Raw genomic sequence first — 14,615 nt, forward strand, 5'->3', positions numbered from 1 at the left:
GAGGCTGTTTTGAGGGATATCACTAATCAGGCATTTTGTCTTCAGGTGTGTAGCTCTTCAGGGACTGATGAAAAGCCAGTAATTGGGCAACAGGTGGCACTAGAGACCACATAATCTCTATATTTCTAAACCTCACCAGTTTTCACCAATAGCCAGAAGCAGCTACCTTCAGCTGCCACTTAAACCACACTCCTGCCCACACCCTCAAAATCCTTTGTTCCCTTTCCTTTCAGTAACACCCTTGCCTCCTGACTGAACTCCAACCCTGCACCAGTTGATAACCCTATTTCCAAATAAAGTTACATTCTCAGGTACTTCGGGTTAGGACTTCAGCATAGGAATTTTTCTTAGGGGGACACAGTTCAATCCATAACCCATAAATGATCAGTGATGACCAGAGAGTGAAATTGGTGAGTATCTTTAAATAGGATTACCTTTAATAAGACAACTTAGCATAAGAACTCTGCATATGCAATGAAATATTTTAGTAGGAGACTAAGCAACTTCTTAGAAATATCTTCTGTCCTTTCACCTTCTGATTCTTTAAACTGTTTTTGGAATGAGAAATGTTTGTGTAACAATGGTTTCTAGACAATATTTATCTAATATAATCAATTCTTGGGAAATATTGTTTCTATTCTGAGTGACCCTGGATAAATAATTCGTGGGCCTGTGTTTTCTTATCTATTAAGTGAGAGGAATGAAGTAGTATCTATCTCAACAATCTATAAAAGTTTATAACTCTATTTATTTATTTGAAAGGCAGGCTTACAGAGGGAGAGAGGCAGAGACAGAGAGAGATATCTTCCAACTGCCGGTTCACTCCCGAAATGGCCACAATGGCCAGAGCTGGGCCATATCGAAACCAGGAGCTTTATCCAGTTCTCCCACGTGGGTGCAGGGGCCCAAGGACTTGGACCATCTTCTGCTGATTTCCCAGGCATATTAGCAAGGAGCTGGATCAGAAGTGGAGCAGCCGGGACTTGAACTGGTGCCTATGTGGAATACCAGTGCTGCAGGCCGTGGATTAACCTGAACCATAGTGCTGGCCCCAGGTTTATAATTGTTTAAAGGTCTTTTTAAAAATAACCCAATGAGGGACATGAGACAAATACTTGAAAATGTTTGTCTACATGACATTAATAATTTAATGCACAACAAACAATATGAGGGTACTTTAAAAGTTTGTGGAAAAATAGAATTAAAAGATAATTGGTAGAAAAAATTTTCAAATTCATGCTTTTCTTTTTTTCATTTTCATAATCTCCATTTTCTATTAACTTTTGAAGACCCTGTGTGTGTAGCTAGAGATAGGAAACAATTCAGAGAAATCACCAGTGAATTGTCTTGGCCCTGCCTTCTGCAAAGTTCTTGAAGAAGATAAGCAAACAATAGTCCTGCTAGCATTCCGCGCTTTGAGATCAGAGCCATTTAGATGTAGTCCCCACTTCACTCATACAACACTTACTAGCTTTGTGCTCGCTCCTTTGTCTCAGAAGGCTGGCTTCTATTAAGAGTCGCTATAAAGTTCCCAGATGGACATGTGCTGGCAAGGTAGCCCCCATATCCCTCACTTTCCAGTCCTTATATTTCTACCACTCCCATGATTTTATTTTCCTTTTCTTAATGCACAAGAAACGACTTATCCTGCTCTTCATTTGATTTTTTTTTTTTTTTTTGTCATGGACAATGCCAAGTTCTCCTCCCCAGGGCCTGCTGCAGTGCTAGCCACATGGTAGGTGTGTAATAAATACTTAATCAAAGAATGAATGGAAGCAAGAGGGGACACGTTGTGAACCTTCTTTGTGAGTAGATGTGAGGAAACGGGATCTTCTCCTTCCAGGGTGTCTTCACTGGCCAGAGAGATGCTTACACGTGTTGATGGTTGCGTGTTCACACTATACCAACCCACAGGGATACCTGGGGTCCATGCACACTGGGGGATGGTGAGGACGGCTTTAGGAGTCCCCTTAGTTGGACTCAGTACCAGTCCAACGAGAGGGAACGCCACGTGGTCCTACGGGCGCTCTCAAATTCCTGCCCCTTTTATGCTGTAAGTAGACGGTGGTCCTAGGATGCACCTGGTAAGAACAGGCAGTGTCCGGAGTCTTCCATTTTAACTGAGCCAAGGCTTTCCAGGAGCGGGAGAGGAAGTTCAACGAGGTCACTCGAGGACCCACCGCGTACCCACGGCGGCCCTAACCGCATGGCGTGGTCTCAGGACACCAAGTCCCCACCCACGCTGTCTGCGCGCTCCAAGGTTTGCCTAACTCATCGAACTCCCGCTACTCGGAGAGAGCGAGCGCGCGCGCGCGAGGGACGCGGCCAGGCGGGCGGAGAACTCCCCAGGCCGGGATTGGCTGCAGCCCAAACCGGGGCGCGCTTCCGGAGACAGCACGAGCCCGCACTGCGCAGCCGCAGAGGGAAGCGGCGCCGGCTGAGGGCGTGGGCCTGGAAGACCATGAGCACGGCGGGCTCGGGCGGTCGCCGCTGGGCGCGGGTGTCCCGCTTGGTCTCCTTCAGCGCGAGCCACCGGCTGCACAGGTGGGGAGGGCCCCACAGGTGGCCAGAGGCGGGCACTGGTCCCTCCGGAGAGCGTTCTGGGGGCGGGGCCGGGAGGCGTGCCTACGTGCGCGCGCCCGAGACCTTGGGTGGGGCCGCGCCGACCGCGGGGTGGCCGCTCAGTGACGTGGCCCGGCGCTAGAGCAGACCGAGGGGTCTGCTGGGTAACCGGGCCGGTTGACTAGGGGGGCGCCCTGGGTTCTGGAGCCGGGGGCTTTAGTGCCTCTCTCAGAGGGCGGCCGTGAAGTTCAGCGAGTTAACCTCGCCCAGATCACCCTGTACTTGACAAGTTGGCCAAAATATGTCATGAGCACAGCTACTGTGCGTCGAGGAGAATTAATTACACGGCACGTTTGACCAGATTTAATATGAGCTTATATATTCAGTTTCCTAAACCTGCAGCGCAGTTGAGATTTGAACCCTAGGCAAGTTTGATTTTATTTTCATTTTGTTTGAAACACACACACAGCACGAGCAAGGGAGCCCCTTCCATCCGCTGGTTCACTCCTCAAATGTCTGCAACAGCCAGGGCTGAGCCAGGACCCAGGAGCCAGGATCCAGGAGCCAGGCCCTCCACCCCTGGACCCAACGTTCCTGTGGGGACCTAAGGACTTGCATCACCTGCTGCCTCCAGAGCGTGCATTAGCAGGAAGCTGAATGGAAAGCAGAGGAGTCGATGATACGGGATGTGTCCCCCCCCCCCCCCCCTTACTTAAGAGTTGAGGAGAGTTTTAGTGCTCACTAGCAAGCTCCACTTTCAGCCCCCATTTTTCTTGTCTGAGAAATTAGGATAATTATTTCTGTCATTTCTTTTTTAAAAGATTTATTTGAAAGGTAGAGTTAGAGAGAGAGAGCGTGAGAGATAGCGAGCACCTCCATGGGCTGGTTCCCTCCCCAAATAGCCACAACAGCTGGAGCAAGGCCGATCCGAAGTCAGGAGCCACGAGCTGAAAGCTTCTTCCGGTCTCCCATGTGGGTGCAGGGGCCCAAGCACTTGAGCCATCTCCGCTGCTTTCCCAGGCACGTTAGTAGGGAACTGGACCGGAAGTGGAGCTGTCTGGTCGGGATGCCAGCACTGTAGGTGGCAGCTTTACCCTATTCACCACAGCACTGGCCTCTTCCGTCATATTTCTGTAACAGGAGTCATCCATTCACTCCCTGGACAAGGGTTTGTTTCATGCTTGTGAACCCTTGTGCTAGGTAACAGGAATGCTAGTGTGATCGACACAGCTTGTCACTGCCCCTGTTTGGAGTTTGCATTCTGACCCATTTTGTGGGGAGTACAGTGAGAGGATTTTGTGCTAAAGCTTTGTGAACTGTAGCACTCTATGAAAAGTAGGAGGAGGTAGGAATAATAAAGTTTATCTCTAAATGAAAGAGGGGAAGCTCAAACATGACAGAGTGGTCAGGCCCCATAGAACACATGAAGCTCACTGGGTGATAGGTACGAGTCCATTCAGTAGGGAGCAGGGATTTGGGGCAGTGGTTAAGCCACCACTTGGGATGCCCACATCCATTTTGAGGTGCCTTGTTCAAGCCGAGACTCTACTCCTGATTCCAGCTTCCTGCTAATGCATACCCTGGGAGGCAACAGGTGATGGCTCAAGTACTTGGGGAGGTAACTGTGAATGGGAGATCTGTTTTTGTCTCTCTCTGTCTCTTTGCCTTTCAAATAAATACAACAAATAGCAAAAAATGTTTTAAATTCACTCAGGAAATCGTTTTCTCTCTGGAACAACAGCTAAATGTTGTGTTTTAAAAATTTCACTTAATTTGAAATCCTCAATGGAGTGATGAAATTTTCAGTAGGCAATAGTTGTAACATAGTAGAGAGAGATCATTAAAGAGGAGATTTTGCTCCTGTAATTTTTTTTCCAAGAGAAATGAGAGCTTTTGGCTTGAAGACAAAATCTTGTATTTATCATTAGGTGCTTTTGTTTCCTTCTGCACCTGCCTTTTACATAGTAGGTACTCAGTGTTACCTGAAACGCAACAAGGAGAACCATGTGTAGATCAGCTGTAGGAATTTGCTGTGGGAAAGGGGGGTTGAATTGAAGATTTGCTCATACTAATTCGTACAGTGCAGTAGTCTAATTAGGGAGCATACGCTGGTTCGTGACATATAGCTGGGGAATGAAATCAAAATGATTTATGACTCCCCACTTGGTGAGCTAAAGCAATAAATTGAAAAACTTTTCTAAAGACTAGAGCAGATGATAAATACAGGGAACAGAGAAGGGAACTGCGGGACTGAATGTGTCATTTTTTTTTTTTTTTTTTTTTTTGGTCAGCAACTCTCTGAGTAATGAAGAAAACTTGAAACTGTTTGGGAAATGCAACAATCCCAACGGCCATGGACACAATTACAAAGGTGAGCAAAAGGCTGATGAAAGTGTAGCCCTTCAGTAAGAGCAAAAGGTGTTCGCAGATCCGGGCGGGGTGAGTACAGTGGAGTGAGAATGCTTGGAGCCTTCACAGTGAAGGATCTGTGGCCTTGGTGGGCTGTGTCCAGCACAATGAATGGTATAAAGACTTCTTTCCCTGGGCGTAGAGTGTGTATTAAAAAATGTTTTTTGACCGTGTGTTTTCTTCTGATTAGGTATGGCTGAAGCTAATATTACAATTAGATTATGTTCTTTGAGTAAATATTGACTGACAAAAGGGAATATTTCCAAGAAATGTACTGTGTGGCAGAAAAGTGGTTGGATCAGAAACTTTGCCAGTGTTCCAAGGAAGTAAATTGTGTAGGGATTTAAAAAAAAAAAAGTTTTTTTGAGATATAGTGGATGCTGCAACTAGCAGCCGTGGGAGCCACAGAGTGTAACAGTGTGGGTGTGCTGACAGAACCAGACCAGACAGGATGTCAGAGGATCAGGGTATCTGGCTTGGTTCCTGATCCTTCCTTTATCTGTAATACCGTTCAATCTCAGTGCACTCACTTACCATGCAGTACCTGATGGTGTCTGTGTAGAGCTGAAAAAAATCATTTGTAAAACTTGCTAGTTTGTAAAGCTCTGGTCATCAGAATTTTTCAAATAGTTCATAGAAGTGCTTGTTAATTTACAGAGCGTTACAGTGAACTGTGTATATGTTCATGTGAGTAAGGAGATGAGTTTAAGGCCTAACAGTAGGTTTTGCTTTCTCAGAAAGTATGGCCCAGCCCCTCTTATTGTCCCGCGTCTCTGGGTGTGGCTGTCTGGCTGGCCTCTCTGCCTTCCTGCCCACCTGCTACACTATGTATGGCTACTCCTAACTGCACGCTGTGCTCCATGTGGCTTCTGGCCTGCTCTCTGGCTGGACCCAGCTTAGGCTTCTAAACTCCTCTCTTCCCTTAACCGAAGCCCTCCCTTTCCTGTGTATTTCTCACACTGAATAAATGCTAAAAACTTAACAAGAAAACGAAAAGGAAGTGCGGCCCAGAACTGGACTAGTTCGGTGCATAGCTTGTCTGCGCTGCGTGTTTTCTACGTCCCTCGTCCGAGCTCCAGAAGCATCCCTGTCCTCCCTGGCGCCTCCACAGCATGAGCAGAATTTATACCCTTCTTGACCTTGGCCAGTTTCCTCTGATTAGCTAAGCACCTACTAAGCTCTTCTGTCTTGGTTGAGTTTTGTTTTGGTTGATGAAAAGTTTTTAACTAAAAGAAAATGTAAGTCTTGCTTTGGGGTGGGGGGCAAGGATCTAATTCTTTATGTTGCTGACTGTGCTGTGATGTTAATCTGTTGAAAGTCATGCTGGTTTTTCGGTGTTTTGTTTTCTCTTCCATAGTTGTGGTGACAGTACATGGAGAGGTACGTGCTGAAAATATTTGTGTGGTGTGTGTGTATTGCTGGGCCCTCTTTCAGCCAACGCGGGGATTCTCTGTTGAGAACTAATCTTCCAATCAGTATTGCTTCATTATTGGCCTTTGTGCGTGGTGAGCTGCTTCCATTCCAGGCCCTCCTCTCCCCAGTGCTGTCTTCTGTGTGCTGATCATGACGGGTAGAAGAGCTGTCTGATGAACAGGGTGCCTGAAGTACGTGGTGCTTCTGTGCCGAGATGGTTTCTCTTGGGACCAAGGCCACTGTGGGCACAGCCTCTGCATATTGCACAGCCTGTCATGATTTGCCGGGAGTTTAAATATGGAGAGCCTATTAAAGTAACATTCACCTCGTTTTATTCTTCAGATTGATCCCGTTACGGGAATGGTTATGAATCTGACTGAACTCAAGAAATACATGGAGGTAATGCCATCCTAAGTACTTACTAAGTGCCATCCCTGAAGTAGTGTTTGGTGGCCCCCTTTTCACCTCCCCAGCCAGTTCAGTTGTCTTTTGAGGTTCCATGACCTCATGTGTAGACTTGAGTGTGGGAACTGGGGAGTAGCTGGAGAAACTATTCTCTTGGGCTCCTAGCATGGTTGGGTGACTTACTGGAGATGATTCACGGTTGAGTCAGAGTAATGTGCTTGCCCTGTGTTCCTTGTTGGAATATCTAGATTTCCTCCATTTGACAAATTCTAGCCGTCTTTTAAGACCTAACCTTCTCTTTGAAGCTTTCTGTTCCTTATCTAAATATTCCTTGTGTCTTTGTCATAGATTTTAACACCCCCCTCCCCTTTTCATTCACTCTGGCTTTATTTTAATATCACAGGAGCAGTTTATCACCGAGAAAACATGTAGAAAAGTGCTCAGTAAAGAACTCACCAATTGTGTCGTTGTAGAATTCTTGCAAAATGAGACTTTAGAGATTATCTGCACCAGCTTCTTCATTCCATAGATTGAGATTGAGAAATGAGAACAATTAACTGACTTGCCCCAGGATGTCTGCAGTAGATTTCTTTCCTTTTAGGTCTTTTTTTTTCTTTTGAAAGGCAGAGAGACAGAGACTGACAGAAATCTTCCATCTGATAATTTACTCCTTAAATGGTACAATAGCCAAGGCTTGGCAAGGTTGAAGCCACGAGCCTGGAACTCATTTTGGGTCTCCTACCTGGATGGCAAAACCCCAAGTACTTTGAGCCATCACCTGCCTCCCAAGATGCTCGTTACTAAGAAGCTGAATAGGAAGCAGAGCCAGGACTTGAACCCAGGCACTCTAATGTTGTTCCATAAAATTGATTTTATTAATAATCATTACTTCTTTCATATTACCTATCCATATATTCAACTTGCCTACTTTGTATCAGTTTCTGAGCAAAGTACTAGGAACGCAAAGGTGAATTAGAGGTAGCCCCTAGAGCCTGTACATTACTTTTTCTAGGAGGTAAAGGATAGTAAGTGTTCATTAACTGCTAGCTGAATAAATGGGCAAGGGAATGAGTGAACACAATTCTTTAGGAAAGTTATGAAGACAGGATTTTTTGTTTCTTGGGGACATAGAATTTGTATATACAAAGTGTTGTATATGCAGGGTGACAGTATGAGAGGTCTCAACAAACATGTGATTGAATGCAGAGGAGGGATTCTCTGCTTTTCCCCACTTTTATTGGCCTGAGGACACCACACACCATCCTCAGTAAAAGTGGCTCACCATGGCGGCCAGAAGGAGGGTAGAAAGGGCCCTGTGGAAGAGGCTCCGGTGGAAGAGTTGGTACTGGAGCTGAAGAGATTTGCTCAATACCCATGTGGAATGTCCTTCATTCGATCTATTTTAGAAACTGTTTGATCTAGGGCTTGCTTTTTTTTTTTTAATGATTCTAGTTTTTCTGAAGAAATTCCTACTACTATCATTGTTAACATACCTTTCTTGAAACCATATCACAAGGAAAGCTAGATTGCTTCACAAATGCTTAGACTCTAGGATAGCTGAAAGTAAAAACCTAGAAACAATATGGCAGTTACAGTCTGCTCGGGACAAAGGAAGCATTGTCAGTGTAACTAAGCATTAAGAAGTAGTGGTCTTTCCATATGTATATTGTTTCTTCTAAGAGCCCCAAGATCATTCTTAAGTCATTCTTCTAGCAGACATTTAGAGGTCGTTCTGGAGTATAGTAGTAGTTGTGGATCAGCTCCATACAAGTGACGCTCTTTGGATCTTTGTCCATTGTCCCGTAAGGGAGACTGTTATGGAAAAGTGTTCCTGGTAACTTTTTGGACAGAATTCAGGAAGTGTTCAACTGATTCCGAAGTACGATGTCTTATAAGAAAGAACCAGGAGTGCTCCTCTACTCTTGGGTGTCTCACCTCTTTCAATTCAGTGGCGAGGATGACTAATCATTACAGAGAGCTGGGCTTGTCTTTATCTGATAACTGTAAACTTTCTAAGATGGCTTTGTAAGTCACGGGTATGATATTTAACAAGTGTTGAGTTGGTAGTGAAATGACAGAGTGAGGTTTAGAAGCGTGGGTGGAACACCTGGGGATTTGGGTCCAAAAGAGACTCAGTGATTTTCCCCTCTGTCCCTAGGAGGCGATTCTGAAGCCCCTGGACCATAAGAATCTGGACCTGGATGTGCCGTACTTCACAGGTGTTGTGAGGTGGGTGTCACGGACCTGCCTTACATGGAGAGAGAGAAGAATTGACTTTGAACGTTTCATTGATTGCTGTGTGGTTTCTGAAGTTTTTGTTTAATGCTCTCTTTCAAAACTAGAATTTCTGTTCTCTGTAAATTTTGTTTATTTGCATTTTGAATTTCTATCTTTTTTTTTTCTTTTCCTACAGCACAACAGAAAATGTAGCTGTTTATATCTGGGAAAACCTCCAGAAACTTCTTCCCGTGGGAGTTCTTTATAAAGTGAAAGTGTACGAAACTGACAATAACATTGTTGTCTATAAAGGAGAGTAGCTCTGAGGGAGTAGCTCCGTAGAAAGACGAATTTCTTTCCGTATTTGAACAAGACCGTAATCCCTTGGAATATTAAGCAGTTGCCGCATAATTGTTGCACTTCCAGACAGTGTCCTGGGGTTCCTGATTTGTTGAAATCCTTGTTAGAGCTGTTTTAAAACCAAACTTGTAGTGTATCCTAAATATAACCTAATAAGTCCTTTATCTGTAAATTAAAAATCACTTCATTTTTAGAAAAATATTTAAGGTGGAATTATTAGAAAGTAAAAGGAATCTATTTCTGTTGTTTTTTCCATTATCTCATTTTTAGTATCATCTTTTCTTGGTATCATAGAAATGATAAAAATGTTATAAGATTCACCTAACAGCAGGTGAATCCTATAAAATATAAAATTCTGGGGCTGGCATTGTGGTGGTGCAGGTTAAGCCTCTGTCTTCTGCGATACCGGCATCCCGTATGGGCAGTGGTTCTAGTCCCAGCTGCTCCACTTCTGACCCTGCTACCTGCTAATGGCCTGGGAAAAGCAGTGGAAGATGGCCCAAGTGCTTGGGCCCCTGTACCTATATGGGAGACCCAAGAAAAGCTCTGGGCTCCTGACTTTGGCCTGGCCCTACCCCTGGCCGTTACAACCATTTAGGGAGTGAACCAGTGGATGGAAAATCTATTTCTCTCTGTCTCTCTTCCTTTCTCTGTAACTCAGCCTTTCAAATAAATAAAAAACAAATCTTGAAAAAAAAAATACACAGATGACCACACAAGTCTGGAGACAGTCTATAGACTTTATTTTTTAATAAACACTGTTTATTTTAGGCTTTTATTTATTTATTTTATGTATTGGAAAGGCAGAGCAACCTAGAGAGAGAGAGAGAGAGAGAGAGAGAGTGTGTGTGACCAAGTGCATCTGGTGGTTCACTCCCAAGTGCTTGCAATGCCTGGGGCTGGGCCACACCAAAGCCAGGAGTCAGGCACTCCATCCAGGTTTCCCATGTGAGTGGCATGGACCTAAGTACTTGAGAGGTTCCCTGCTGCCTCCCAGAATATGCATTAGCAGAAAGCCGAATTGGAAGCAGAGAGGGACTCGAATCCTGTCACTCTGATAAGAGATGTGAGTATCCCAAGCAGTGGCTCTATGGCTGCTGTGTCACAATGCCCAACCCAAAATATTTAATAGATTGCATTCCCTTGATTGGGCCTTCTAGAGTGTGCAAAAGGCACACGTTCATTCAGTGAAAATTAGGCACAGACGTCATCTGAGCCCGTGCGTTGCAGATAGGTGGACAAAGATTGTTGGAGATGCTGCTTTAGTGCCCGTAGTTCATTGCAGTTTGCACAACTTGCTGAGCTATGATTTCTGGTGGGGAAAACACATTGAACTCATCATGGAATATCAGTAAACTACTTGTATACATTTGTCTAGATTTCCAGACCTTAGGGCTACTTGAATGATTTTAGTTCAGAAGAACGCAGAGTCATCACGTATTTTGTGCTTGTTAAAGCAGTGAAAATGAAATTGATCTACCACTGCAAAGCATTTCTTATGTACAGTTTTTCCTAATTGATTCATTTTGTTCCTGATTATTAAACTTACCTGTATGAGCTGAGCTGTATTCTTAGCATTCATCTCTGGTATCTTTTCTTCATGACTAAATCTACAAGGATATACTTGCTTGCTTTGCACAAAGAACTGTTTTCTCTGTGTGCTCATTTGTATTCTAAGCTTCTTAAATACAGGTTTTTATTCTCTCCACATAGCCACTGGTACACATGAGTTCTCAAAATGTTGTTGCCTGAAAATAATAGAAGGACTTAAAAATGGTGAATAATATTGTAGAGAAATTTATGAGGGAATAGATAGACTTTTATTTTGAAGAATTAGTAGCTACAGGAACTTCATTATATATTTTGACTGTAATCCAAGGCCCATATAATCAAATTCGAGTGTGTTTTAGTTATCCATCACAATTTTTATGTGATTTATGTAGATTATTTGGTATTGATTACTTGAAAGACAAGATTGCTGTTATTAAGGTATGTGATGTTTTAATTCCAACAAATAGCATGCAAGGTAGGTATTGTTACCATTTGACACATGAGAAAATTAAAATTGAGAGTTTAAGCTATTTGTTAAAGATCATTCAGCAAATAAATTACAAACGGGGTATTGAGCAGTCAGGGGTTTTGAATCCAAAACACAGACTGAAAAAGGGACAATGTATGTATATTTCCATATTTTTAGAATTGCTCACTTTTACAGATCTGATATATTAGGAAAACATTTTTCATAGTAACATTGAAACTCTAGGTGTTTGTTGTTTATGAGTTGATTCAAGAGAACTTTTTAGTTTCTACTTTCTGTCTTTAGTAGAATAAGAATTCTGTGTATTTGTTTATCTGTCTGATTAGTCTGTAGACTGAGTGAGTGAGTGAGTGAGTAGGTGAATGAATGGTTGGCAGGACCAAGAATAGAATATGGGTGATTTTCTTCTCTCCCTAGAGTCTATTATACTGTATCAAGCTATATTATAATTATCACTTTAACATTATTTTTTTCTACACTGAATTCCTCCTGGGCAAGGTCTTTATTCTAAACAGAATAGCTGATAAATGGCACTCAATATTGTTTTGTTAAATAAATGAATGGTATATCGGCAAAAACTGATGAAATTATATAGTGCTTTTTTTTATACACATACATAAAATGGGCACCTGTAAATATTTCTAGACTTGAATAATCTGAAGGTTTTGAGGCTTGAATTCTAGTCCCCATGCTATTACTCTTTAATTGGTTTATTCATCTCTTCTCTTCAGTTTCTTTACCTCTAAAATGAACCCTTTGGCTCGGTGCTTTCTGAAGTTCCTTCTAGCTCTTTAATATCCAGATGGTTTTAAATACTAATGAACAAGTATTATTTTAGGAAAGGAAAAAAATCATTGTGGGGAGCTGTTGAAGTTTTGTTTGTTTTGAAAGATGACCAGCTGGACAGAGGGAAGCAAGAAACCAATTGCAAAGCTATTGCAAGAATTTCAACCTGATGTCATGAGTGTCTGGACCATGGTGGAGACAGTGGGGTTGCACAGTGCCTGCCGTGTGTCAGGCGTTTGGCTGAAGACTTTGTCCTCATAACCACTGTACAGTTTATCCTCATAATCACTGTGTTATGTTCTGACATAGTGGCTTTTTTTTTTTTTTTTTGAGATTTTTTTTATTTGAGAGGTAGAGTTACACAGAGAGAGGAGAGGCAGAGAGAGAGAAAGGTCTTCCATCGTGGGTTCACTCCCCAAATGGCCACAACGGCCGGAACTGCACCGATCTGAAGTCAGGAGCCAGGTGCTTCTTCCCAGTGTCTCATGTGGGTGCAGGGGCCCAAGGAGTTGGGTCATCTTCTACTGCCTTTCCAGGCCACAGCCGAGAGCTGGACTGGAAGAGGAGCAGGCAGGACTAGAACCGGTGTCTATATGGGATGCCAGCGCCGCAGGTGGAGGATTAACCTACAGCACCAGCCCTGACATAGTGGCTTAAAATGGCATGCAGAATGGGCTTTTGGTGCAACAGTTAAGCTGCCACTTGGTAGGCCCACGTGCCTGGGTTCAAATCCCACTTCTGCTTCTAATCCACCTTCCTGTTTATGTGTACTCTGTGAGGCCATAGGTGATGGCCCAAGAACATGGGTCTCTGCCACTCATGTGGGCGACCCAGATGGAGTTCTAGGCTCCTGATTTTGGCCTGCCCCAGCCCTTGCTGTTTGAACATTTGGATAGTGAATCAGTAGATGGAAAGTCTCTGTTTGTCTCTCTTCCTTTTAAATAAAAGGAAGATAACTGTATAATTTTTTTTAAACAGCACACATTTATTATGTTTTTGTGGGCCAGCTGGAGTTATGGCTCAGCACTGCGCTCTCCTCCAGGCTTGACCAGGAAGGATCCTCCTGTCACACGTGGTTGTTGGCAGGCTTCAGTTATGGGTGGTTAGACTGAGACCTCTGTTCCTCCCTTCTGCTGCTTGCCATGTAGGCTTCCCCTGGATCATCAGAGAGAGCCGGTAAGGGCAAGGCAGAGTGCCAGCGATCTCAAAGTCACGGTCCTTTGTCACGAACCTGCTTGTCTACATTTCATTCCTTGGAAGCCATCAGCAGGTCTAGCCCATGTAAGTGGAGAGGACTGCAGGTGCACTACTCGTGTGCAGCGTGTGATGTGGAGATGGCAGGAGGGGAGGCTGGGGAAGGTGCCAGGGAAGTGAGGCAGGTATCATTTTTGCAGTGGTGCAGTATCAGAGCAGCAGTGATTGTTACAGAGGGGAGTTGTGGGGTTTATGGATAGAGCAATACAAAAACCTTAGAAGCACAAGTCTTGCAATGAAAACTAACTGTAAGCTAGGAAGTTAAGAAAAATCATACCTCCTGAATGTAGTGGCCAGAGCTCAGGTTTCATTTGTATTGTGTTAACTGGTGTAATAACCACTAATGGATTATAAAAATGGCCAGAATACTGTGACCCAGTTGTATACATATGGCCGCCAGTGCACCCTGGACCAATGGTGCATGATCCATTTGGCTTTGCAAGCTCCAAACTTGTACATTCCTACTTGACCTGAAATTCTCCTAAAGACAGGAAACAGATTGTGCTCGTTTTGCTTTTGTTATGTCTGGGATATTTCTGGCCTCCCTTGCATACAGAAAAATCATTGTTAGTTTCACACAATTTAACTTTATAGCAAGATTCTGCTGCAAGACACTTTTGGAAAGTGTCCCAGGTAAACACTGGTAAAGTCTCTACATACCTGCAGAGAGAACTTCTATTGCCACGGAAGAAAAGTAGAGGAAGGCAGTTCTTGCTCTGGAGGATTTCAGAACAGCCGTCTGCTTTCAAGTGACTCATCAGTTGGTTTGCTTCCTCCAGAAAGCCAACTATCCACTCTCACCAGTGTCCTGAATCATTTATTTTTTTGAAAGGGAAAGGAGGAGAGGTGAAATAGAGAGAGAGAGAGAGATTGATGGATTGATTGATTTAGATTCAGAAATGGGTTGGGCTAAAGCTGCGAGCCAGGAGCTCAATCCAGTTCTCTCATGTGAGTGACAGGTACCCAAGCATTTGAAGCCACACCTGCTGCCCCTCAGGGTCTGTATTAGCAGGAAGCTAGAGTTAAGAGCTAGAGTTAGGAATCAAACCCAGGCGCTCCAGTATGGGATGCAGGTGCCTAACTGGCATCTCAACTGCTAGTCCAAGTGCCCACCCCTCCTACAACCTTTGAAACAAAAAAATTAGTGATTTTTTTAAAAAAAGATTTTATT

General features: G+C 43.8%; 1 protein-coding gene across 2 annotated transcripts; it reads left to right on the top strand.

Moving 5' to 3' along the window:
* Positions 1–735: 735 nt before the first annotated feature.
* Positions 736–10,928, top strand: PTS (6-pyruvoyltetrahydropterin synthase). Of its 2 annotated transcripts, XM_070078329.1 has the most exons (7): positions 736–2,544; positions 4,854–4,933; positions 5,629–5,658; positions 6,329–6,351; positions 6,727–6,783; positions 8,948–9,018; positions 9,203–10,928. In XM_070078329.1, the coding sequence occupies exons 1-7, from the start codon at positions 2,207–2,209 to the stop codon at positions 9,324–9,326; spliced, it is 723 nt and encodes a 240-aa protein (XP_069934430.1). In that variant the 5' UTR covers positions 736–2,206; the 3' UTR covers positions 9,327–10,928. The 2 variants fall into 2 exon arrangements, with proteins under 2 accessions (XP_069934430.1, XP_008259579.2); XM_008261357.4 differs by lacking the exon at positions 5,629–5,658.
* The last annotated feature ends 3,687 nt before the right edge of the window (positions 10,929–14,615 follow it).

Source organism: Oryctolagus cuniculus, chromosome 1, assembly GCF_964237555.1.
Source record: "Oryctolagus cuniculus chromosome 1, mOryCun1.1, whole genome shotgun sequence".
Taxonomy (NCBI): domain Eukaryota; kingdom Metazoa; phylum Chordata; class Mammalia; order Lagomorpha; family Leporidae; genus Oryctolagus; species Oryctolagus cuniculus.